General features: G+C 32.9%; 1 protein-coding gene across 13 annotated transcripts in view; it reads left to right on the top strand.

Moving 5' to 3' along the window:
• The window catches only part of EPHA5 (EPH receptor A5), a 330,528-nt gene that overhangs the window by 41,520 nt on the left and 261,347 nt on the right, over positions 1-27,661 (top strand). For all 13 annotated transcript variants that reach the window (XM_033425569.2, XM_033425564.2, XM_012532520.2 and 10 more), the window contains exon 3: positions 19,452-20,112. In XM_033425569.2, the coding sequence (XP_033281460.1) occupies positions 19,452-20,112 (661 nt within the window). The remainder of the gene's footprint in view (positions 1-19,451; positions 20,113-27,661) is intronic.

Raw genomic sequence — 27,661 nt, forward strand, 5'->3', positions numbered from 1 at the left:
CAATCTTTAAGATAAATTAATGCTTTTCTTGATTGCCTTACATGATTTCAACACTTCCAAAATGTTACTGTGAATATTGAATGCCATAGGTTATGAATCTGAACTTATTCAGAATATACCTTCCAATTCAGCTTTATTTCTTAACATTCGATCTAGGACATATATAATAGAAATGGTGTGCATATGCTTCATGAATCCTTCATGTATTCCACTCCACATTATATACATCCAGACAGGACAGCTGCCAAAGCTGTTGGAGAAGTTTCATTTTAAACAGAGTTTTGTATAGTTGGACATGCATGAACTTTTAGTTGATTATAACATGCAAATATGTAATAAGCTGAAGAATCACGGGCTGTGCTGTGATTACAAATTATTTAAATAATGGAGGATTATTCACTTTGTGTCACAAATAGTTCCAGTCTTCACAGTTAAAGGCATAACGATGAGTATAATCCTGAGAGATAAAGTCATTTCATTAAACAAGCTTCTCTGGTTTACTGTTTACTTTATTTTGATGCCAGATTGAATAATGGGATTTTTAAAGGTAATTTAACAGTGAAAGTATATTGCATTTATATCATCTTATAATTTTGCAATACTTCTACATTTGTAAAATATATAGATTGAGGTTATTATGATAAAAGTAGCATATAATTTCAATGCTAATGTCAGGAAAATTAAAATGGTTCCGAAAAGTAATATTAGCATGTCATTAATCTGGAAGGTGGAAGGTAGCTATAATGTCATCAGATGTTGATAGTGTTTCCTAGCTAGCCAATCACCAGTAATTTTCATGGTAGCTTTATTCATTAGTGCACTGAAATTTATTCCTGACATGTACTTATAATATATGTTGTGTTGTTCTTTGAAAGTAGAAATGAGCATGAAGTTACAATATCATATACGCAGTCAGTAAAAGATTGAAATTAAGATTCTCTTATGTACCATCTTTGCAATGTTTGTGTCTTCCTCAAATTCATATGTTGAAATCATGATGCAATGGTATTAGGAGGTGGGACCTTCAAGAGGTAAAATCAAGAGAGTATAACCCTTAAGATGGGTTGAGTACCCTTATAGGAGGCAGGGGAAGTTTGCTTCCTCTCTTTTTCTCTCTCAGCCGCATGAGGATACAGCAAGAAAGTGTCCATCTACAAGCCAGGAAGCAGAATCTCATCAGACAGTAGGTCTGCTGGTGCCTTGATCTTGTATTTCCCAGCCTCCAGAACTGTGAGACATAAATATTTGTTGTTTAAACCACCTAGTCTGTAGTATTTGTTAAAGCACACTGAACTAAGACAGGTGCCAATTTCTATTTTTCTAAAGGAGTAATAAGGTATAATGTGGTCAGCCACAGAAAAGGCAATGAAAATATGGGAGATCTCTCTCTCCTGCTCATCCCATAAAAAGAATATGTATTTCGTAAACAAGGCAGACTTTTAGGATGCAGATAATGTAAGGAGGGCTAAGACTCCTAAACTGAGGCTTCATATTTCCCAAATTGATGTTTTACTTTAGTAGAGTAGTAGATTTAATAGATTGTCTGAAACAGGAAATTCACGTGTTAAGCCAGAGGGGTTCTATACTCAAGTAAGTTTCAAAAATATTAAATGAAGTAGAATTAGCATATTTCTCTACTTATGCATTATACTAAGCCTTTGTAGATTAATGACCATGCAGGTCTCCCAAATAATTTGATCAAGAAATATTTTACCCACTATATGTATGAACATCTTCATGAAGAATGTTCAGTGGAACATAGTTTAGGAAACATTTTTTTCAAAGAACTTGTTTTCTTTTTAAAACATCTGGATGCAGTGATAACAGAGAAATAAGAATAAAGAAATATATGTTTTCCCTTTGTCATAATGACATATGGAACAGTGCCTAAGAATCACTTTCTTACACATGCCTGGAAATTTTGTCTAAGGCACCATAATAGCAACTAGCTAGTCTGTCACTGGAAATTACCACCATATTAGTTTCTAATATGTGGCTTATTATAGGATTATTAGGCTTATTATACATTCTTATCGCAGAGACTAGGTGACTTAGATATGCAAGCTATGGTTGGAGAGGATTTCAGATCTACTTTTTCCAAGGGTCAATGAGAGAAATTCCCTTTTCATTTACATAAATGAGAAACAAAATAATTTATTTAGCTCATAAATAAATAATTTATTAGCTCTAGTTACACATCTATATAATATCATTGTTGCTACATGGTAGGATAGAGAATGAAGCCATGTAAAATCCCACAGAAAGTTATATTGAATGAATGTCTTCTAAAAAATAGTGTAACTTTTCCCTTAATCTGAGCATCACACATGCACAAGTGGATTTTCTAAATAACATTTTGATTTGAGATTATATGAGTTTGCATATAACTTTGAAATCATGCTTTTGAACTTAATTTCTTGAATAGTTTATTTGTTCATCATTTCCTCCAACAAATATCTATCCATCAAACTATGTGCTTAGAATTATACTAAACACTCAGGATACAAAGATGCAAGTTATTCATTGACTTTTTTAAAAAACAAGTGGTAGGGCTGGAGATTATATCATTATACAATTAAATACATAAAGAAGTTCAAGTCTTGTAATAGTTTTTAACAATGAAATTTGAACTCCAAATACAGATGTGTAACATTAAATATTCTATCAAAATAATGAAGTAGCTAATAGCAATGCTGTCTGTGGACTCTGGTGATCAATTTGTATATTCAATGATACGTTAGGCTTCTACTGCGATACTTATAAAACCTCAGAAGTTCAAAAATATTTTTCATTATTGCAATAAATTCATGTTTTATTTCTCCATTGCCAGTGACAAATTTGTGTCAAGCCATGTTTTACATAATGCCTCTTTTCAAAATGTAAATTGTCACTCAAAGTGTAACATATTTATGTGATATTCAGTTAACATTTATTGAAATACTTTCTTTAAATAAATATTAAAACAACTGCTAACAAACCCACATACTGGATTCTGGATGTTGTCTGTGTAATTGGTGATGCCAAAATCAGATCTACTTATTTTTAACTATAAATTGAATCAGCTATTATATTGTGGACAATTTCTTATCATGTAGTTACAACCACGGAGACAAGCAGATTTTTAAATTTAGCTCATTTTTGCAATGGCCTCCTTCTGTAAATTAGGTCAAGTAGATCAATTACTAAATCTTTCTAGAGATGAGAATATTGACGTACCTCATAGGAGAACTGGGAGAGAAATACAAGCACTGTTTAAATGCTTGATATCTTAATATTTCTCAATGTCATAGCTGGTATCACTTGATGACTGGAGGAGATTAGTTTCCTCCTGTGTTACATAGTATGTGATTGCCTCTGCACATGACAAGAGGTGCATACGGAACATATGAAAATTCTTCATAGATGTGTGCTTTCTATACACATGTAAAAAGGCAAGCAATCATCTTATATATTGTGTTTGATAAATTGGCAGTTTCAGAAAAAAATAGATCACAGGCACAATAATTCTCTTTACACAGCTTTTTCTTCTATTATCTATTATTACATTTAATAGATTTCCCTCTATAACAGAGATCTGTGTCTTTCTTTTACATTCAGTAATTTATGTAGGAGATCACATAAGGGAAATCTTAATAGAGCTTAACATCATAAGGGAAAATCTTTTCTTAGTTATCTAAATCTGAAATATGTTTAGTGCTGTAGTTAATAAAAACAATCATGTGCAATAAACACTGAGCTCCAAGGTGGTCATTTCATCTATATCAACGACTTTTTTTACAGCAGTTGTTTTTATTTATTTATTTTATTTATTTATTTTTGTTTTACAGTAGGTCCTTGTTGGTTATCTATTTTAAATATAGCAGTGTGTACATGTCAATTCCAAACTCCCAATCTAACCCTCTCCCCTCTTCTTCCCTGGTGACCATAGTTAATTCTCTAAGTCTGTGAGTCTGTTTCTGTTTTGTAAAGAAGTTCATTTATATCACATTTTTAGATTCTGCATATAAGCAATATCATATCATATTTGTCTTTCTCTGTCTGACTTACTTCACTTAGTATGATAATCTCCAGGTCCATCCATGTTGCTGCAAATGGCATTATTTCATTCTTTTTAAATGGCTGAGTAATATTCCATTGTATATATATACCACATCTTCTTTATCCATTCATCTGTTGATGGACATTTAGGTTGCTTCCATGTTTTGCTGTTGTAGACAGTGCTGCAATGAACATTGGGTGCATCCTTTTGAACCATGTCTTTTTTTTTTTTTTTTTACAGCAGTTGCTTTTAAATGTCTGTCTATTAAATTTGTTCCTGTTTCGCAGATGAAATTATTTTCAATAATCTGTGTCCTTAAAAACATCTGCTTTCAAATTTATTAGAATATTATGAGACAGATAACAATGGGGTTTATTTTGTTATGATTTTAAAGGGAAATGCACTGTTTAGTAGCAATAAATGAAAGTTCTTGCCCCCATCTACAATCAGTTGCCCCATCTACTACTCCAATGGGTAGTAACCATACTCTGCAGTGAATTTGTGAATCACTAATCTGAAAGGTATTGAATAATGATACGTAAACCTAAAAGCATTCCATTTTCAGTTTTGGAATGTCACCAAAATTATTTTTGTATTTGAAATAATTCAATAAAATTTTTATCTTATAATTATTTTATCTCTTTCTATTTAACTTTTCCTGAAGTATAACAATTATTTCCACTTTACTTTTACCTGTATTTTCGTAAATCTCTATAGGTTATTTGGTTAAATTCTGTTTTCCTAGTTTCTGATCTGATCACAGTTGGTAATAGTGAAATGTGAGGTTAGCTGTTAGATCATAGATTTTACTTTAATTTTTTGTCCATTAGTCATTAATTACCGATGATGCAAATATATGCAATTTTAGCATTTTCTAAAGTTTTACTTTGAATTTAGCAATTTTGTCAAATAAAACCTTAAACTTTCATTGCTATTTATAATAGCTGCCATAGTGCTGTCAAAGCATATGGTTGTTAAAACACATAGTTCATTTGTTTCTAAGAGCGAGATACTCTGTATCACAATCTTTAATGTGATTTCATTAAGAATTTTTGTTATATTGTTCTATGGCACTCATAATAATAGGTATGATCCATTACGTAACAAGGCAGAAACATACCTATCAGGAAGTCATGAAGCCACTGACCTCAAAGTCTTTCTTTTAATTGAAGTATAGTTGATTTACAATATTGTGTTAGTTTCAGGTATACAGCAAAGTGTTATATTGTTATTTTTTTTCAGACTATATTTCATTACAGGTTATTACAAGATATTGAATATAATTCCCTGTGCTATATAGTAAATCCTTGTTGCTCACCTATTTTATGTATAGTAGTTTGTATCTGTTAATCCCATACTCCTAATTTTTCCCTCCCTCGTTCTCCCCTTTGGTAATCATAAGTTTGTTTTCTATGTTTGTGAGTCTGTTTCTGTTTTGTATATAGATTCATTTGTATTATTTTTACATTCCACATATAAGTGATATCATATACTATTTGAATTTCTCTGTCTGACTTACTTCACTCAGAATAATATTCTCTAGGTCCATCCATGTTCTTGCACATGGTAATATTTCATTCATTTTATGGCTGAGTAGTATTCCATTGTGTATATATATATACTATGTGTATATATATTCCATTGTATGTATATATATTCCATTGTGTGTATATATACACACACACACACAACACATTTTCTTAAGCCAGTCGTCTGTTGATGGGCACTTGGGTTGTTTCCATGTCTTGACTATTGAAGATAGTGCTGCTATGAACATTGAGGTGCATGTATGTTTTCGAATTAGAGTTTTCATTTTTTTCTGGATAGATACCCAGGAGTGAGGTTGCTGGATCATTTGGTAGTTCTGTGTTTAATTTTTTGGGGGAACTGTTTTCCATGGTGGCTGCACCAATTTACATTACCAAAAACAGTGTAGGAGGGTTCCCTTTTCTCCATACCCTCTCCAGCATTTATTATTTATAGACTTTTTGATGATAGCCATTCTGACTGGTATGAGGTGATACTTCATTGTGGTTTTGATTTGCATTTCTCTAATAATAAGAGATGTAGAGCATCTTTTCATGTGCCTTTTGGCCATCTGTATGTCTTTGCAAAAATGCCTACTTAGGTTTTCTGCCCATTTTTTGATTAGATTGTTTGCTTTTTTGCTATTGAGTTGTATGAGCTGTTTGTAGATTTTGGATATTAACTTCTTCTTTGTCACATTGTTTGCAAATATTTTCTCCCATTCCAAAGGTTGTCTTTTCATTTTATTGGTGGTTTCCTTTGCTGTGCAAAAGCTTTTAAGTTTGATTAAGGTCCATTTATTTATTTTACTGACCTCAGAGTTGTTATGCCTTAGTCTCCATGGAGTGGCTATTCTGAATATACCTAGATTTTGACTTCCAAAATCCTAGAGCCTCCTGCCTCATATAGCTATTTTGGAAGACTATAAGAGAGACTTAATATTTCCTTTCTAGCACTTGTCACAAACCTGACATTATATTATGTTAATTATATTATATCATATTAATTTTATGATTGTATGCCACCTATGATAGCATGTTAAATATAGGTATGCTTTAAGAAACATGCAGTTGTCTTTATTGTTCACTGTTGAGTCTCCAGAGCATATGGTGATCAATGTAATTGTTGAATGAATGAATAAATAAGTGAATGTGTGGTAGGAAGAGAAACATTTCCTCATTTATAAGAGTATGGATTTAGATCCTTGGGATTGTCACAAAAGAGCTATGATCACCAGACCTCCTCAGTTATATCTTAAATGTGCTTCTCATAGAAACAATATCATATATATTAATTATATATTACGTATGTTGATAGCTATTTGTGAGACTTATGACCTAGGAGCCCAACCTCTTTTAATAAAAGCTTTTTATTATGGGATATTATTTCCAAGATTCAGATAGGTTAGTTACAAATAATATGGGAGTGCTACCTTTTCATAAGCTAAACTGCCTAAACCCATGTTATCCAAATCAGTTGATAATAAATTGCCATAAAATGACTATATGCCCTTAAAATTAAATATTAATACACTATTTGTTTGCAGCCTTCCTGAGTTTCTACATGACACACCAGCCATTCTTCTCTTATTAATAATTGAAATTACATGAACTTGAAGTTCAAATACTGTGCACAGTTTACTTCAGAAGCCACATCAAGTCCATTCCAGGAGACATCATTCATTCCTTCCTTTTCATAGGCAAAACCCAACAGGCATTTCCTAGAATATAGACTAGTTATGCCACTCATCAACCAGTGATTGGAAAATTAAATTCAAAGCACTCTCTAAATCAAAACCCATAAACTACCCTCTATTATCACTTATGTTTCATTAAAAGAGAGAATTCTAATACTAAAAATAATAAGCATATAATCCCCAAATAAAGAATAATCCATTAAATTGAACAAATTGGGTTTTATGAAATACCTACTACATTTTTCTCATTTCTTTAAGAATTAGTGAAGACTTTGTCACAGTCCATTGGTTAACATTTGGAAATGGTATAAAATTTGTATCTTCACTTACAGACTGAAACACTTTAAAACACTCCAGGGTTTTTAAAAATCTGCCATGCTTCCTCTGATTTGAACGTAAATTCACCCCACTCCATATGTGAACATATAAACAAATTAAAGTGTAAGTGTTTTTCTAGAAAACCTTTACATTGCTAAGGTGTTTACCATTCTTTCTAACTCAAGGTATGCACCCAGACCCTAGCTGGTAGATTGAATAAAAAACTGTACTAAGTATACAGTTCATCTTTGAAGAGTATACAAAATAAATAGTTTAGAATTGATTCTAAGCAAAAAAAAAGTTATTTTTCTGTAGAATTAAGCTATCTGAACACACTACAATTACATAGGACTAATATGAGGATGTCTAGAGCAAGTTGGGCCTGACTGAATAATTTTAACCTTAAGATTCCCATCTAAGGTTTAATCGTACTCCTTAGGCTTTAGCAAAATAGAATCTAAGTGAGACTTTAATCTGAGAACTTAATGGACTATAGACTCTCCTTTGAACTCTGAGTACTGATAGTAATGTTCATGCCCAATGCACTCTTCCTTTGTTTTTCCAAATCTCTAACATGCTCAGAAACACATCCACATACAGACACACAGATACGCACAACCCAGTACTAGATACAGAAAAACACTCAGAAGATGTCCAGAACTAAATATGTCAATGTGCTAGGAGTCATAATAAAAATATCACATGCTAGAACCCTGTGAAAGGGTTTTCTGGAATTAAACCAGTATTTGAACTTTTCTTCTTATCCCTGGGGACCTGACTTTATTTCTACTTCTGGATCTTAATTTTTTTCCTGGATTATGATTTCTGAACTTTTCTCACTTTTTGGTGCCCTCTTTCATTTATTCAACAAAATAACACTTACTGTAAATCTATTTTGTCCTAGTACTTTGTACATTATAAATGGAGAAATGAAAGACAAACTCCATGCTGTTCATAGTCTAATGGAGAAAACAGGCTGTACCTATTAATTCATAAGCATTATCATTCATTCACTTACTATGTGCCAGTGACTGTATTTGGCATTGCAGAATCAAATACGGATATCTTATCTCCACTTTCAAATGGTTTAAAGCCCGGATTTTAATACATTTGTTTGTTCCATCCTACTTCTGGCCGCAGTAGTATTTGCCTTTCCTGGGCTTAGATGTCTTCCAGGTTGGTGCATATTGTCATAGCCAGCATAACTGAAGAAGGAGGCCATTTATGTAAACAAGTGATGTTCCCCAATGGTTTTATTTCATCTTTTCTTGTTTAACCTTATTAAACATGATGGCAGTCTTCATTATTCAAGCTGGGCTATATATTCTGATTAAGGGGAGTATCACTTTTCTAAGACCGGTGTCTGAGGTTAACAATTACTCTATTGCTTTTCCTAATGAGTTTCAATATATCATGGAAAAAATGGAGACTTGTTTCATAGTGATACCCATGTAAGTATTGAAGCATGCTACTCCTTGCTGTTTCTCCTGCCTATCTGTAAGGAGGAAAGACCATATCACGTTGTGTTTTTCTTTGTTCCCACATATGGTGAAGGCATTGAGCCCTTTATAAGTTAATACAAATCCATTATCTGATTCCTCAAGTTTCCTGGGTCATTTTCTGAGTACATTTCTTTAAATTTTTCCTTATTGCTGAAACTCTTAATTTCTTTTCTGTTTTAGCATGTCTTTAGCCAAACAAAACTGCAGCCAACACCATGGGCTGCTTTCATTTTACAGTAATAGATGTATAAGCATTCAAGAACTGAAATACTATTTTGACTTTCATTTATATTTAAAAAAAAGGGTTACATAGACCAGCAGATAGGAGATTTTGAATGATCATTCATTCTGTGTAACTGTCATAGACAAAATGTAAAAAAAAGTAGATTAAAAAACTTTAAAAAATTAAAGTGTAAATTAGGTCTCTACTAAAATGGTAGTAGTTTTCTCACAGAAAAGAAAAACTGAATGAGATTCAAGAATCATGAAGGAACATCACATTAATTTGATTTTTAGTATATTTAAAAGAACACTGTGTATTTAGATTACAATTGAGGGAAAGAAAACAATTCTTTTTAATCCAACTCAAAATTTTTTTCTGTATATTTCTAAACCTGAAACTTGGGCCTCATCTGGGCCTTATACTAAGAGAAGGTATAGTTTTGAACATTTTATTTAGCTTTCTAGAATATCTGTTAGCTATTAACTGTTAGTTGTGTAGCAAACAGAACAATAAATGGAAGTCAGTGACAGTTATTTCCTATAATTATGGATATATCCTTTATCATATACAGAGTCCTGTTTGCTCCTCTACAAGTAGACACAGAAATATCAAATATTATCTAAGATTATGTAGGCTAAAAAATTCTATGTTTCTGTACGATAACTAGACTTACTTGTTATCTACATTTGCTCCATTTATGCTTCCTATTACTAGAATATATTGGTGAAAGGGATTGTGTTGATAAGCAGAGAAAAAGGCAATTAAAAACTTGTTTCAGTTTTAAGATTAAAATCCCAATGCAAAATTAATTTCACTATTCCCATTTGTGGTCACTAACCTAAGGAAAAAAAGACCTCAAGATGATTAAGGGACAATCTAGGAAGATACAGAAAAAATATAGGCAGAAGATTCAAGTAGGAAGAACAAACATAAGATTTCTCTTCCCTACTGCTGTAATTTCACTAATGCTGTAAAGGTTTTATATTTGCTTAGAACTCTTAGCATTCTCAGAAAAATGCATTTTCACAGTAATCCTCAAATTTAAAAAATCCTCAATAAAATGCAACAAAATATTTAGATTGAGTTGATAGAAAATTTCTATAAATATTAGTCAATCACTGTCTTCAACTAGCATGCCCTGTTATAAAACTCTACAGTTTAATGTAGGTCAAAATTAAATTTGCATTAAACTAATGATCAAAAACATGTAAAAATGAATGCTAAAAATTTGGAATTGCCATCTTAGAACTATCACTAAACATTGAAAATGTTCATATTAAGTTTTTGGTAAAAATGTGTACTTTTACTTAAGGATCTATTTTTGTTGAGAGCAGTTTTTTGGTCAGAAAAGACTCAACAAATTCAGAAGGAAGAAACTGCAGTGGATCCCTGGCTGTTCCTTCTTTTACTTCCACCTCAAAGAGAGAAGCCCTGGGGTTCTGAAAAATAAAGTTGTTCTGTATGGAAGTTATAGCTTCTGACTGGACAACACAGTAACTGTATACGCCCTCCATTTCTACAGTGTTGGTAATATAGCTATGGCAAGTGGATGCTGTGAACTTTAGTCTGTGATGGCAATATAATCACTTAAACTTGAATAAACTCAAAGCCCTAATGTGGCTGTTTTCCAACAAAAACTGAGATGGAAATTTGTGTTGAATAGCCACTGATTACAAGAATGTGATTAACATGAGATATGGAATTGATTACGGGTGCTGTTGTGAAGGCCTACACCAGAAATGTAATATCTTTTATTGAAAAATGAGGGCAGCATAAAGACCAGAGACCACAGACAACATTATGTTTTCTGGTATATTTTATAGGCTGGATAAATAATCCAGAGTTGCAAATGATTTACTGAAATCTTTTTTTTTTTTTTTTTTTTTGCCAGAATGGCAAGTGTATAATTGTATCTATTTTGCCTGAAATGTTAAGTGCACCAGAGGTTAGCACCAGAGATTAATCTACTTTATTTTCATTAAATTGAATCCCAAGTGGAATAGTTCTTTTCCTCATTTACTGAAGCTTTCATACTGCTTTGAGAAGAAGACTTCTCCACATAATTCTTAGCTATTTATAATAGGACAGTATTTATATTAAAGATAGTAGTAATGTCACTCTAAAATTTTAAAGTGTTATTGAGAATATGTATATTTAAATAACACTCGGAGGACCATTTCTAGCATCTTGTAATACTGTCATGAAAGAATTCTTCATTGTGAGTGTATGTGTGTGTGTGTGTGTGTGTGTGTGTGTGTGCAACATAGAAACATGACTCATTAGATCTTAAAATCTCTGTGGTAAATCTGTACTTTTACTTATTTAAGTATGTAATTGAGATCACAGTCATCTCTTTAGAAAGATATAAACTCACAGACTATGTGAACTTTTGTAATTGTACACAAAAGATTATCTGTATTACCACAGTTTTACAAGTTATCAAATGTTGGACTGCCTACCTCTTGGTATAACAGGATAGAAAATATACAGTGCTAAGCTACTATCACATAAAAATGGAGGTGTCTCAATGTATTGTATAAAATGGAACTAAACTAGATCAGTGGTTTATAAATCTATTTTTAGCTGCTCCTTTTAAAATTTTAGTTCATGGCACAAAATTACTGACAAACTCGATAACTTGTCATATTTAATGGGACTGCTTTTTGATTAAACACTGATGAGATCATTTAAGATTTTAATTCAGTTTATTAATTTGTTAATTTCAGACATACCTATTCACTTAGCTCGTTCTGCCTTTTAAAATTATTATTGACAAGTTGATGTTTGAATTTGTTTTCCTAGGTAAACTTTTCAGGAAAAAGCCAAATAAAAGCTTGAAGTATTCATGATATATTTTAACATTTTATGTAATATGAAACTGTTTACTATATACCATCTTAAAAGTGGAATAACAACAAATGTATAAGCAGTTATTATATGTACATTTTCTTTTTTGTTTTTAAATTATGTTCATTATAATATTTTTCTAAGAAATACCTTTTTGTTTAAATCATAAACTTCTCTGTCAACATTTTACTAACGTACTTTTGATTTTTCCAGTCTCTATGTCATTTCTTGTGCGCTTGGATATTTTTTAAAGAATAAATGAAGAAAGAATCCATATTTTTTCTTTCTTTCCTTTTTGAAAAAAAAATTACTGACTGCAACATTAAAGAAAAAAATATGAATTGTTTTTCCAGGTGAAAAAAATCTCTTCTTTACCATTCATATTTAGTGTTGTAAGCAGATGCTCAATTGTCTACAAATTTCTCTGTGAAAGTACTCATATAAACTTGAAAGTTTTCATCTCTATATTTCTCAAGTGCTTTCGTTTCACAAATTGAATTTGAGCCCATAAATACTTGTACTATTCTATGGGCAATAAAGTAATTGACTTCAGCTTTATTTCATACATAGAAAATTAATTGACTCATTTCTAGCAATATTGCTACATCATACTCATGAATTTTAAAGATGCTTTAAACAGCTCAAACACCTATTTGATGCAATCCTTTTTTCCACTAACATACTATTGAGGAAATGTAACAAGATAGTTAATTCAAATGATTTTTGCTGAAAGTTGATACATTTTGTCATATTTATTTTACTAAAAAACATAGCTATTAAAGAGATTGAATTTCTGAAACAGAAACTACTACTACATATTTCTTTCTTTTTAAACCATTTTGCCTTGTGGTTGTGCATAAAAAACTGAGCTACTTCTCTTGGTCAATGGACTTGTGTGGTCTTGATCAAAAAGTCAGTAAACTGACCAAGGAAGGATGGGTGCTAGAATTCTACAAGAAAGGTCCACAATTTTATCTTTTGAAACATAAATACCTAGTTCATTAGGTAATGAAACATTTTCTCTTTTGTTGGTTAAAATGACCTCATGTGCCAGTATATTTTATACATTAAAATTTTAACCCTTCAAAAGGAGCAAATGTTAATTAATAACAGGGACTTCCAATCTTAGACATTAATTTGGCACTAATTAGTGTATCAATCTCTCTGGATCTCAGTTTACTCCTCTGCAAAATGATGTGGCTGTGTTCTGTATGATTATGTCACACATATAGTGTGTAATGAGAAAATTAATCTTCTCAAATGTAGGTTGACTAGCTGTAGCTTGGACCTATTCTTCCTGTATTGTATTATAGTCTTGAGGTTTTCACACATTCTATGATTACCTTTGAATTACAGTAAAATTTCTTTCAAAGCATTATGACCCAAGGTAAAGTTTGGTCTTCTACTTGACTCTCACTGTTTAAGCATTTGGGCAGCCACTGGGCAAGCAGGTGGACTAGGCACTCATATTTGTGTTCAACATGCACTGGTCTTAATAATACAGTATTTCTTTCTAATGAGGAATGGCCTCTAGTGGACAGTAACACATCAAAGGTAGTAAGAACAAACAAAAAAGTCTGCCCCAACAATAATAGGATTCCTCATTTTTTCTGCCATTAATCATGTTCCTAAGTCACTTATTCTTTAAGGACTTTTCTGGTTCATTTTCTCTCAGAGGAATTGTCCTGGATTGAATGTATTAGGTAATGGCAAACTTCTGCATGCACACACAGACAAATGAGCTCAACTGTACATGCAACAGGGAGGAAAAACATAATGATTTTATGTAAACATAGCAAGTCTTATAAAGTATTATGGGGAAGAATATTCATAATAGTTTATCATGCACATGGGAAAAATGAGAAAATAAGCAATTCATTTAGGTTCTTATTTGAGTATATTTTACCTAATTTTAATCAAAATTAAAATTAGGTAGCAAAATTGAAAAAAAATGAAATAATGAAACTAAAAATCTGATATTAAAAATATAAATTACTATAAAAAACTGGACATTAATAGAAAGAAAAACAAAAGATCTTTGGTGTGTTAGAAGTTTCTGATTTTTTATATTGTATTTCATTTGATTCTTGCAAGAGCAGGAAGCTTCCAGAAATTCTAAACTTTAGGTAAACATATGATGTGGTAGCAATTGGAATGTTTTGCTCACTAGTTAAAATGGGTAAAATGCCCGACTTCCGAATTTGAGCACATAGTCAAACTCTTTCCCAGGCAATTTCTAAGATCATGGAGAAGTACTACTGTTTTAAGAACAACAGTAATTAGTAATTTGAGGTCAGGATATCTTCAGTGAAGTTAGCAAACACACTACACACACACAAAGAAAATAAAAAATAAATGATATCTAACAATATTTCGAATAAAATGAGAAGCCTAGAATTAGTTTCTTTTGGAGCATTTCAAAATGCATTATACAAAATATTGTGATATTAAAGGATAATGGACAGTTATCCCTATATTCAAAGAAGCATTTATGTGGTAAACAAGGTTTGTTACAAAGTTATGCTTTGGACACTTCAGAGTAAAGCTGGGAGCAGTTGATTCCTAGCTATATTTTAACATCGCTCTGCCAAAGAAAATCATTAAGATGGTCCTAATTTTGTTTGACTGAAATAGGGGAGAAGGTATAGTGCCACTAACTGATATGCTACATCCTGGGCTTTTAATTTGTATCGAATGTTGAAGAAGGCTAGTGAGTGAAAAATAAAAACTGATATGTTAAAACATTTCGTGCTAAAAAATATCTAACATATCTAAACTAAGCTGTAAGTTATAACTGGGAAAATGTAATGCTAAAGAAAAAGAGTCCTATAGGTTAATATGAAAACTAAACTAAAAATAATTGTATGATTGGAATAAGCAAATGTCTTAAAATAAATTTTCTAGAGGTTTTTACTGAAGACTAATTTTCAAAAATATGAACTTATAAACTTTCCTTTATTTGAATATATAAAGTTCAGACAATTTACAAAATTTATTTTTCTTCAAACAAAAACAAAAGGCAAATCATATAGTTATTTATTTACCATGTTTGAATTATTTCAGATTTCATATTAACATATATCTCTGGACTTAGGAGGGATATGTATGTGTTTGATATTAATTCATTCATTATAAAATATTTACTGAGTGCCCTACTCTGTGTCCTGTGGTGTCAGACTCTGAGGTATAGAAGAGAAAAAGAAAATTGTCTTTTCTTTCATATCCATGTTTAGAATATTATATATAGGGAAAGAGAGAGAGAGAGAGAGAGAGAGAGAGAGAAAGAGAAAGAAAGAAAGAAAGGAAGAAAGAAAGGAAGGAAGGAAGGAAGGAATAAAAGAAAGAGAAAGAGAGAAAGAGAAAGAAAGAGAGAAAGAAAGAAAAGAAAGAAAGAAAAAGAAAGAAAAAGAAAGAAAGAAAGAATTATTATTCATGGTTACATCATGTCTGAAAAAAAATGTGAATTTAGTAACAACAGAGTGGAGTAGCAATCAATGCAGTGAATCAAGGAATCCCACACGCAAACCCAGACTTCAAGGACAGAAACATGCTAATAAGAAGGCAGAGGTACAGACAGGCAGAAGGGATACTCAGATGGTATCAGGGTGGTATTTTGTGAGCTTGGGAAAATCTGGTCTTCGGTTTTCTCATTTCTAAAATGAACAATAAGACCAGGTCTTTCAAGGCCACTTCTGATGTTTTATACTCAATATTAGATGACTGGGATAGAGGGTTTCAGTTCTCACTCGAAATTATGGTAATCAGTATGCCAGTGGTTAAGTCTTGGTTTATACATCTAGATACTGTAAGAGCTGGGACTAATTCTAGAGCTCCAGGCTGATAATCTTTCCTCTGTACAAGACCAGTCAAGTATTTATATGCAGGCCTCTACTACAAAATTTCTGACCACTGTACTTTAGCCTTAATAAATTAATCTCTGTATAGATGCATAATAATGAAAACAGAACTAGATAATAGGCACCCCCATAACTTGAAAGGTCAAAATCGACCCCATTTGCTTAATGATTCTTTATGTGTATTTGGGGACACAATGTAAGGGGAGATTTTACTTTAGGCTGTGTCTCCTGAATCAGTGTTTTAAGTTGTGAAAGTAAAAGAAGTGATATATAAGCTAGGGGATTGGAAATGAAATCAATGCTAACAAGATAAGAGGCAATAGGAGCTTGGGGCAAGAAACCAAACAGGGCAATGAGAGGCAGGCAGGGAGAAAATAGTTCTTAATTGCTTTGGGTAGGGTAAGTGGGTAACTCCATGATACACATATGGATATGAAAATAAGTCTTTTTTCTTTTGCACTTCTCTGATCAATGTGGCTGACTTGTGATGCCTGGCCAAGCATGGGATTAGAATGCAACTGACTTGGAGTTCTCAGTGGCCAGTGGTAAAAGGAGCAAGCCCAAGCATTTGAGAGAGAAATCAAGCCAGCCCAAGCTGAGTGTGTAACCAGTTCTTTAATATTAAGGCAAAGAAATAGGAATGAGGAGGAAGCAAACACAAAGAAAAAGCCTGGGCTCAGAGGGTAGGTCTTGAGGAGTAGCCAGACCTGAAGAACAGAGCTACACCAACTATATTATGTTCAGTGACCATGCCTCCAAAAGGCCTAGGCACCTCGTTTGTATTAGTCAGCAAATATTTTATTAAACCATGGGATCATAGGAATTCCAACAAAATTAAACTGAAAATATTGTGTTTTCTGTCTGTGCCCTTCATTAAATTAGGGTAATCTCCTTGACATGACATTTGCGAAAGCATCTAGGAATATACCTGCTGTGATCTTAAGTTCTTGATGAGTATTACTTTCTGTTCATCTCCTTGTTTCTTCTCCCTAAATAAGATATTTGCTGAGAACAGCAGGATGTCTCCTTTGTATTAAAAGGGAAGAAAACTTCGAAGAATTCAACGTTTTATTTCAGCTGGTCAATTTAAAATAAATGAAATGTTTTTGCTTGTTTCTTAGTGTATTTGTCTAAATAGGAGCAGATATTTATTGGAAATGTGTATATATTACCTTTCTGATTCTCTGAATGGCTTATAGCCATAATTATTTAAATTAAAGTCCTCCTATTCATGCATTAGAAATAGAAAATGTGAGCCTTCATTTATATTTTGGACACTTGAAAAGAAAAATAAATAAAATCCGACCATGATAAATCCTAACATCAAAGAAAATTACAGTTTTTCCTCTTCTTAATTGAGAATATTCAGAGAAGTAATATGCCTATACACATACTTTGAAATTATCACCCGAAGCAGTAACTATTAAGCTGTCTTGTCAAGTGCTGCTTGGCTTGCATTTTTAATAATATCTGTGGTACCTTGGACTTTGTACAAAGACTGTGAATTGCTTGCCTTATAATCTTGGAAGATGCTGCTATTCCAATTCCTTTTACTTGTCCAATTCCTTTGACTTGCTAGCCGGATCCTATTGGAATATGTGATGCAGAAATGAGTCTTCCATAAATGATTTAAGGCCAAGGATTTGAAATATGTTTCTATTTTGCATTGGAGGACTATTAAAAAATAAGAGAATCTAAAACAGATAACGTAGCATTTTGGTTTTCCTTTTTCAGAGAAGAGTTTTTTGATGCTCTTTTCCAATTTACTAATGCAAAGAAAATACATTTAATTAATCTTCTTACAGTAAGTTGATCATTTTTGTTGTTTTCGTTTGGTTAGCTGAGGTGCTTGTTTCCATGAAATATTAATCATGACATTCATTAAGCATTTATAATAAACGTATTGATACCTGGATGGCTTCAGGAAGAAACTGCAAGTAGTTTAATGAGAGAGAAAGCTGGTTTAGAAAATCAGAGGCTAAGTACAATTTAGATAAATTTTGAGAGAGGACAAAAGTGAGATTAAATGAATGAACTAAGGTTTCATGTAACACCCTAATGTGAAAGTTGTTAGGTAAGATACAACCTTGATGTCTCTGTGATTTTAAGGAGCTCAGCAGTTTTCCCTCATTAACACCTTTTACTTCTGTCTGTCTGATGGCAGCTAAAACTCTGAGAGGGGCCATCTGAGGTATATGATTTATGTGCATCCTTTGTGATGCCACATTTTCATATCGTTGTCATTTCAACAGAATCAAAAAATAATGCTCCATTTAATTTCATGTCTAACTAAATGAGGTTCTGTGAAGTTAATACTTAATGTCTGAAATCACATTCTGGATTTATTGAAAGCCAATGTGTATGGTTACATTGCTCTGTGTGTTTCAGGACAATTTTTAAAGATTTAAAACTATATGTAGTTTTATTCACACAGATTGTAGACAGGTTTTTAAAATTTCTTATTATAATAACCTTTATGAGAAGAAAAATCTGGTTTTACACTGTTTAGAAAGTGGTGTGGTGCATTGACATTCTCAAAACCGTAGTATTTTACTAGGAAAGAGATAGGTTTAGATCTCTTCTTTGGCTGAATAGTATTTTGGAAGCTATATAAATCATACTTAATTTTTCTACATCCTGTGTATATTCAGAACTTCTAAGGTCATTGTGCATAAAATAATGCATTGGTAAGAAAGAATAATGCATTCCCAGGATATGTATAACAAAAAAATCTCAGTATTTGAAATGACAAGGCTCTCAGTATTACTAATCTAAAATTTTTATCTCTATTTTCTATCTGTCTCTAGGTTTATATTTGTGAATAAATGTATGAATAAACACTTAGTTATCCAACTGTAAAAGATTCCTAACGAGATTGGTTCAATGAAATAAACATTTATTATTAATTTTAAACTAATGAATTTTCTTTCAAGTTTTATTACATTGTTGTGTTATTTGTAACCTGCCAGGGTTAAATAAATGTGGATTCACGTTACATTTTTATCCCTTCTTTTCCACATTTATTGCTTTTTTTCTCATTGTCATTTTTAAAAAAATTGTACTTCCTTTTTTCTTTCAAACTTTATCTACCCTTTTTCTTTCAAATTTTCTTCCAAATATATATACTTGCCTTTCACTGCTTCTCGTTAGTCACATCCATACTGAATTTTCTTTTACTATTACTCTGAAATACATGATTTTTTTCTGGGGAATATCATTTATGTGTCTTCATGCTTGAGTTACATTGGAGACAATGACTAATACTTTACTTAATTAAAAAAGGGAAATAATTTTTAAAAATTTTCATGGTATAGCTCCTTCTCTCAATACTGTATATTGAGGAAGCAGAAATTTTACACCTGAATTAGTTTTCTTTGACTATTTTTGCTGGTTATTTTCTAATTGTCTTTTAATTTTTTTGTCCTTCTATTATATTACACAGTGGGAAGAGATTGGTGAAGTTGATGAAAATTATGCCCCTATCCACACATACCAAGTATGCAAAGTTATGGAACAGAATCAAAATAACTGGCTTTTGACCAGTTGGATCTCCAACGAAGGTGCTTCCAGAATCTTCATAGAACTCAAGTTTACTCTGCGGGACTGCAACAGTCTTCCTGGAGGGCTGGGGACCTGTAAGGAAACTTTTAACATGTATTACTTTGAGTCAGATGAGAATGGGAGAAACATCAAGGAAAACCAGTACATAAAAATTGATACCATTGCTGCTGATGAAAGCTTTACAGAACTTGATCTTGGTGACCGTGTCATGAAACTGAATACAGAGGTCAGAGATGTAGGACCTCTAAGCAAAAAGGGATTTTATCTCGCTTTTCAAGATGTGGGTGCTTGCATTGCTCTCGTTTCCGTTCGTGTGTACTATAAAAAATGCCCTTCTGTGGTACGACACTTGGCTGTCTTCCCTGACACAATCACTGGAGCTGATTCTTCACAGTTGCTTGAAGTGTCGGGCTCCTGTGTCAACCATTCTGTGACAGATGAACCACCCAAAATGCACTGCAGCGCTGAAGGGGAGTGGCTGGTGCCCATTGGGAAATGCATGTGCAAGGCAGGATATGAAGAGAAAAACGGCACCTGTCAAGGTAAGAGTTTATCTTTGGATCTGCAGGGGTTGTCTGCTTCAGTTGGATCATGTATATGTATTTCTTCCAGTGATTATGAGCAAACGACCTTTTACTTTGCTAATTTATGGAGATTATTTCTCTTCAAGTTTGATTTCTTTCTTCTCAGAATTTTAAAACTTCTGGCAATGCTGAAAGATTTAATGTAATATTTTATTGGATATACATAATTATCAGAGAGTGTCTTACTTGCAGTGTAATATTTCATATTCATTTTGCTTTCAGAAGTTTTGTTTTTGGACAGCTCAGATCAAGGGATTATTTCTTTGTATATAACTTTCTTTGTATGATTAGTGTCTGCTACTTTATCTCCATGAAGAGAAAATAGTACTCTTTACTCGTTATATGAAATTCAAATGTAAACCTTCGATGAGACTTGTTTTGGCATGCTTTTAACTGCCTTTTAAAATTTCTTCAGAAATTTTATTGGAAAATATGTGTAAGGTGACAGGACTTAGTTTACTGTGTTGTTTACATATAATGGCTATTACATGCTTGCTTTTAAGAATTTCCAGGTCAATTTTAAATGCCTAATAAGTAGAACCCAAGCAAATAACTGTTTGGAGATAGAGCCAATACAGAAAGGTCATTTCAAAGCAATTTGCACTTGGAAATTTTTTTGTTTTAATTTTTCTTTTAAATTGAAACTTGATCATGCATGCCTCCTTCTTCATCTGAAAATACCCTCATTTTGCCCACAGTGTGGTGAGTTGCCCTTTTAAACTTGGATCTTTATCAATAGCTTTTTGGAACAGGATAGTACTTTATGCAAAGTGAAGAACAGCTTATGAAGAAGAAAACACGTTTTCCTTAAAAGAGGAAAAATCCATCCTTATGAACCTGAACTTGTTTTCACCATGATGTGTACATGCCAAATAGGTAATGAGAGTTAATGTGTATTAACTGAGGAGAAAACCAAATGCTAAGAAGTCCCCTAATCCCACTGGTAGCTTCAGGTGCATTTTTTTTTTCTAAATCCAGTATATAATGTGGATCAAACTTGCTCAAGTTTGTTCAGGCCTGACTGTAGATTGACCGTAGATCCAGGGAAACAAAACTAGGAAATTTCCTGTAAATCATACTGACTTTGCTTAATTATTTCTCTCTAGAAACACATTGCACCATATTTAAACTTCCTTTTTCAGCATCACCTCATATTTGTATACCATCTACAATCAAGTGCATGATTATTTCTCCACGTAATCTACAACTCTCTATTCCTTTATATGTATATGTAAAGTTTTATTAAATCAAAATTATGTTTCAGATATGCTTTTAAGTTTGTCAAGGAAATGAATCAGATTTTATTTAGGTTTGGATTTAAAGGAAAGTTCTAACTAACATTACCTTAACTTTTCTTTTGAGCAGCCTTCTTGGTATAAGGTGAAGCTATATGTAATTGTAGAATCAGAAGTGGGAGTTAAATATAATCCATTGAATACACTGTATTCTTTTCCCTAAAATATTTACAATATGAATCTTATTATTTCTAATAATTTGTTTACTATTATTATAAAGCAGCATGCTTGATTTGGTTATTTGTTTATATCCTTTTAGTGAATGATAATGTGGTAGCTTTAGTTCAAACACAGTGACTTTTGTCTTCGTCCATATCCACACAGAGTATAAAGGACCTCTGCATTTAGAGGATAATTTTTTATTGTTGCTGGGCCTAAAATATTCTGCAGGTGCTTATCATGAAAACATCTTGGGGAAGTAGTGTTCTGACAGGATGTTTTTTAGTGCATGCATTTACTGCAACTTCCTATTCTCGTACTCTTACTAATTGAGGAGTAGAGACCTGAGAGAAAGAGGGACAAACCGGAGAGGCTACCTTGGAGGAAACGTCAATAAATGTGTTTATTACCCTACTCTGGTAGGAGGAACAAAGGCTGTGGGTCATGAAGGCTGTAGACACAGCACCAGAAGTTGTTCTACACAGTGCAGTCTATATGAATAGTGCCTCTTGGTGTTTTCCCATGTACAAATGATATGTGGCCACTCTAGGAGGAATTTCAAATGTTTATTCTATAAATAACATATCTTATTGAGTGAATAAATAAATGTTGAAGGTTTGTTTTGGAGAATTAAGGCATCACAGATAGTCCCACATAAATAAATATATGCATTTAAACCTATATATTATATGTACATGCAAATGTAAATGTATGTATGTGTGTAAGTGTGCGTATCATATACAATTCCTCCATAACTCTAACTCATTCTATGGTTTTAATGTACTGTCCCCAAACCTTTAAGTAGGGACGTTGATGTTTTGGAGCTATCCTTGATAGGCCAGAAATCTAGGAATCATTCTTGACATCTCCTTCTTACCCACCTCCCACTTTCAATCCATCCCAAAGTATTTATAGAAACTACCACGCAATTATCTCATAAAATCACCCACTTCTCTCTTTTTCCTTTTTCCTCCAATCTATAAGCATATCTTGTTGGAACTTTATTTTTAAATATAATGAATGACTTTTTATGTAGTTTTGGTTTTTGAGCCATGTGAGTGTATCATCGCTACAAAAATGCAAATCTGGTAGTTGCACACACCCATCCTCCTCAGTCCCTGCCTAGTCCCAACGCACTTACTTTAGACTCTTCAATGGTTTCCTTTAAAATAAAGTTTTTAAAGTAGCCTAAGATCCTGCATGACTTTGCGCCTGTTAGCTCTCTAGACACATCTTAAACTATGCACTAGCCACACTGGCTCACTTTTAGTTTCTCAAAGGCTCACTTTCATTACTTGTTCTTCTATGATTCTGTTCCCTTCCCCTGAAAAATTCTTTTACCTCCCTTATGCCTGATCAACTCATACTAATCCTTCAGAGCTGTGCTCCAACACTCCTTGTTCAAGGAAGCTGGCCCTGATCCTTGAAGACTAGGTCATCCCCTCTGTTATTTACTCACATATTTTCCTTCATAAAACCATTTAGAATTATGATTTTGCACATATTTGTTAACTTATTATTTGATTAATGATTCACTCCCCACCCCCATTAGACTACATACTCCTTGATTACAGCAGTGGTGTATGTAATCTTAAGAAGTGAGAAGGAAATCAAAAGGCAAGAGGTAAGGAAAATGAATTAAAAAGAGGAAATAGGATGAGCAAAGTCATAAAAGAATACTATGTTTTAAAATTATTTATTTTAAATAAATGTGTTTATCTTACCTTTGTACTTATCTTTAGAAAACATCCTTGGTCATAAAAATTGACAAATATGTCTTTTAAATTAATCTTTACTTAATCCTAAGATTCTCAGGCCAAATTTTCAAGTTTCAGGTATTAAATCATATATGATTGGCATATGATATATTAACTATCATAGAGGTCGTCTTAGTGATTTTTGTAGACCTCAAAACATCACATGCTGAAAAGTGTTTATAATATAGCCTTATTACACATTTACATTTAATAACTCAGTTTCTTTTATAATTAAAATATGTTGGGATTTAATTAAGGCTGTAATAAGAAGGTGAAGTTTGAGTAAACCTGTTGTAATGATTGTCATATGTTAAGATTTACTGAATCTATACTAGGAAGTGACCAGGTAGTTGCTGTTGGATCATGTTCATGTGACCTGACATGCGTGCAGGGCATGATAGACTTGACCAAGAGGCTTTTAGCAACTAAACCTTAAGGAATCAGAATGCTAGGCAGCTTATTAACATATGGCGGCTTCAACCCAGAAGACAACCAAGAAGTGATTCAGGAGTCCCTGTCCATTTAGCAGTTCATATTTAACTTCCTTTAGGAGAACTTGACTACCTTTTCCATAATAATCTGATTTTAACAAGGTAAGCAAGTACTCTGGTTTCTATTGTATTACATTAAAACGTAGAGTGAATTCATTTTTCTAAAGCTTACTTATATGCCTGAATTTTCTATAATAAGCTGCCTTAAGTATACAAATTTATTTCCTTGAAATGTTCTTTATTTTCAGGAACTAATAATGTATTAAATCCATTTATTCAAGTATGTTTCCATATTTGTTATTTATTATTATTTCTGATGAAATTCACACTATTTTTTCCCTTAAGGGTCAAATGAAATTTTTTTGAGCACAAAATTGTTAGCAGAAACCCATTTTGGAAGTTTCTGCTTTTTATTGAAGTGAATGTGTTTGACAGAAGTAATTGAGTTCACATGAATCAAATGTTGCCTGCTGAGTTCTCTTGTGATTATGTTGCCGACTTACTCAGATGCAAGGCAAGACCACTAATCTTCATCAGTTGCTAGCGGAATGAAGTAGTAATTTGAAATTACCCCTAGATAATTATAGTTTCACTTATATCAAATGGAGGAAAGAGATTTAGATTGTGGGTCACTGCCAAAACCAGTCAGAGTGAAGAAGGTATATGGTGCATGCTCAAATACAGGGTAAGGGGGGGTGTCACATGCCAAGGGCTGCGGAGAAAAAGCACATTAATTGTCCAACTGGGAGATGATTGCACAGCAAGGAAATGTAGTGAAAATACTGAGCTCAAGAAAGAGCCTTGATTCAGAAACAGTACAGATACTGCAGGGAGTAGTATGTCGATCATTCAAACTTCTGGTGCATATTTATGTTTGAAACAAAATTGGCTGGAAATTTAGGGTATTAGGTGTTCATATAATTATGCATTGGAGAGCCTAGTTATTTTTAATTAGACACATTACCAAAAAACTTCAAAGGGGTTGAACTTTTGGTCCTATTTGGTATGCTATTTTATGCAACAGAAGGAAACTAATTTTAATTTAAAAATTTTAACAAAAGATGGCAATTATGAAAGTAGAGTGTCAATGGTGTGTGAGTATACGTGTGTGTGTGTGATCTACTGCTGTGAACCACCACTAAGACAATCAAGTAGTTAAGTCATTTCATCTATTTGCAGGTATTACACATGAGAGTAATAAAATAGATTTTTCTTTTCTTTTTAACTCCTCCCTTGAATAATTTTAGATTAGTTCTATTAAAATGTTAGAGCATACTCTGCATATTTTTGTTTTTGCTTTTCTTTTTTTTTCTAAATCAGGGTTTTTCAACACTGATACTATTGCTATTTGGGCCAGATAACTAGTTGTTTGGGGGGAGGGGTGGTCCTGTTCACCGTAGGATATTTAGCAGCTTCCTTGGCCTCTAATACTCCACTCCTGATTTTCATAGTCAAAAATGCCTCCATATATTACCAATGACCCCTGGAGGCAAAAATCTCTCTTAGCTGAGAACCACTGATTGAAATACACTCCATCTGCCTACGTGAGCAGATTTGCTGCTAAAGCTAAATATGTTTATAGACTGGTTACCTTTGCAAAAGTGAACATTTTTCTGCAGAACGAAAGAAGTGTACATTTCTTAAAATGCGTATTCATTTTTTTTTTTTTTTTTTTTGCGGTACGCGGGCCTCTCACTGCTGTGGCCTCTCCCATCGCGGAGCACAGGCCCCGGACGCACAGGCCCAGCGGCCATGGCTCACGGGCCCAGCCGCTCCGCGGCACGCGGGATCCTCCCGGACCGGGGCACGAACCCGTGTCCCCTGCATCGGCAGGCGGACTCCCAACCACTGCGCCACCAGGGAAGCCCTGTGTATTCATTTTGAAATGTGACTAATTTAACTTGGATAAAGTGATATAGTATATCAGTAAATATGCTGCTGATGAGACGCAACGTACCCTAGTGTTTTAAGCATGCAGATTCTGAGCCAGAATGCCTGGATTCAAATCCTACCTCTGCCATTTATCAGCTCTGTATCCCTGGCCAAGTTGTTGAATCTCTTTATTCCTTGTTTTCCTCGTCTCTAACTACCTCATAGCAATTCTAGGAGATATTATATGAAAATTATTTAGAATAATGCCTAGAAAACAGTACTTATTCAATAAACGTTAGCTATGTCTTAGATATTTTATTAAAAATAAAATTATATACAGGAATATGTGTCTGTCCATTGGAAAATACAGGGTAGCTTCAGCTTAGAAAATTCTCTAATTTGTTTAAACTAGAGAGTATATTCTTGAGTAGAATCATTTATCAAAGGATAATCCTACATTTTTATTTATTAGGTGATCAAAACTATGTAAATATATTGGAACCTACTTTATAAAGGAGATTTGCTCTCTCCTTAGATATCATCACTCATTCTTTAAATTATTGATCGCTCATCCTTTAAGTTATTGTACTAGGCACTGTAGTCTATCTATACAATTCCTGTATCCTAGTAATGCAGACAGATAGCTCACAAACATACATATGCACTCACATCTACAGTTACGGTTTATGAGCATTGTTACTGGCAGTGTGAGTGTGCAAAAAAAATGGGTAGTAAGAAAATGTTTCTCTGAAAAGGTGATGTTTAACACAGATGTGAAAAAAGAAGCCACATGAAGACTATGGGAAACAGCTTAACAAGCAGATGGAAGCTTTCAGTGCAGAGATCTATCATAGTATATTAATCAATTTTGTATATATCTCTTTTCCCTCTAAAATTATATTAAAATGTATTTGCATATTAAAATTTGAGAAATAAAAGAGCTGCTACTCCCTGAAATTACCTGCTAAAAGAGGCTATTCATATACATATTATACCGTCTTAAGGATAGAGAATTCCTAATAATACCTAGGGTCAAATACATACATATCAAATATGAAACAACTCAGTTTATTTATGAGTACTATTGGTGTGGTGGATGGCAGCTTGTAAGTTATTATACCAGTTGAAAGAATGAAAGCCTTTTCTTTTTTAAGAACTTAATGTTTCATTGGTCCAGTGAATCTTCTGGATATGGGCACAGTAAAAAAAAAAAAGAGAGAGAGAGAGAGAGAGATTTGGCAATAAAGGAAAAGAAATAGAAGAAGCAGAAGCAAACACTCCATAATCCCTCCTAGACAAGCTTTTGATCTTGATTTTGCACTCTTACTTTCTCACTCATAAAAGAAGGTACATTAGGCAAAGTCGTGAGCCTCCCTTTCCTATGCCATGTTTAGAATAAATGTAACAAATAAATACTATGCCTCATATTTACAGTAATAGTAATAGCTACTTTGTACATTTTACTTTGGGTCAGTCTCTAGAATGTCTTATTATGATGGTGGCACATTCCGTATTGTTACCGTGCGAAGGAATTTTAGCATTTCTGATCTTGAGCTCCATTATGATCACATGGATGGAGAATTAGTGATTATATTTATGTTCAAGTGTCTCATATTTTACAAAACATCTCCTGATAAAAAACATTTATTAAAAGAATATGCATTGGATATGCTACTTTTATTATAACAAATTAATATAGAAATATATAAATTAACAAAGAAATATAGAAATAAATTAATATAGAAAGATAATTCTCTGAAAAAAAGTTTAATGATAAAGATAAAAGCTATTATATATCATCATATATCTGAATTGATATATTCAGAAGTGATTTAAAATCCATGATACTTAAATGTACTGGGAAACCACAACGTACTCCTTCTGTTTTATTGTTTGCTTTTTTTTGTTATTCAGGTAGCAGCAGAAGGATTTT

Source organism: Orcinus orca, chromosome 4 (genome assembly GCF_937001465.1).
Source record: "Orcinus orca chromosome 4, mOrcOrc1.1, whole genome shotgun sequence".
NCBI classification, from domain to species: Eukaryota; Metazoa; Chordata; class Mammalia; order Artiodactyla; family Delphinidae; genus Orcinus; species Orcinus orca.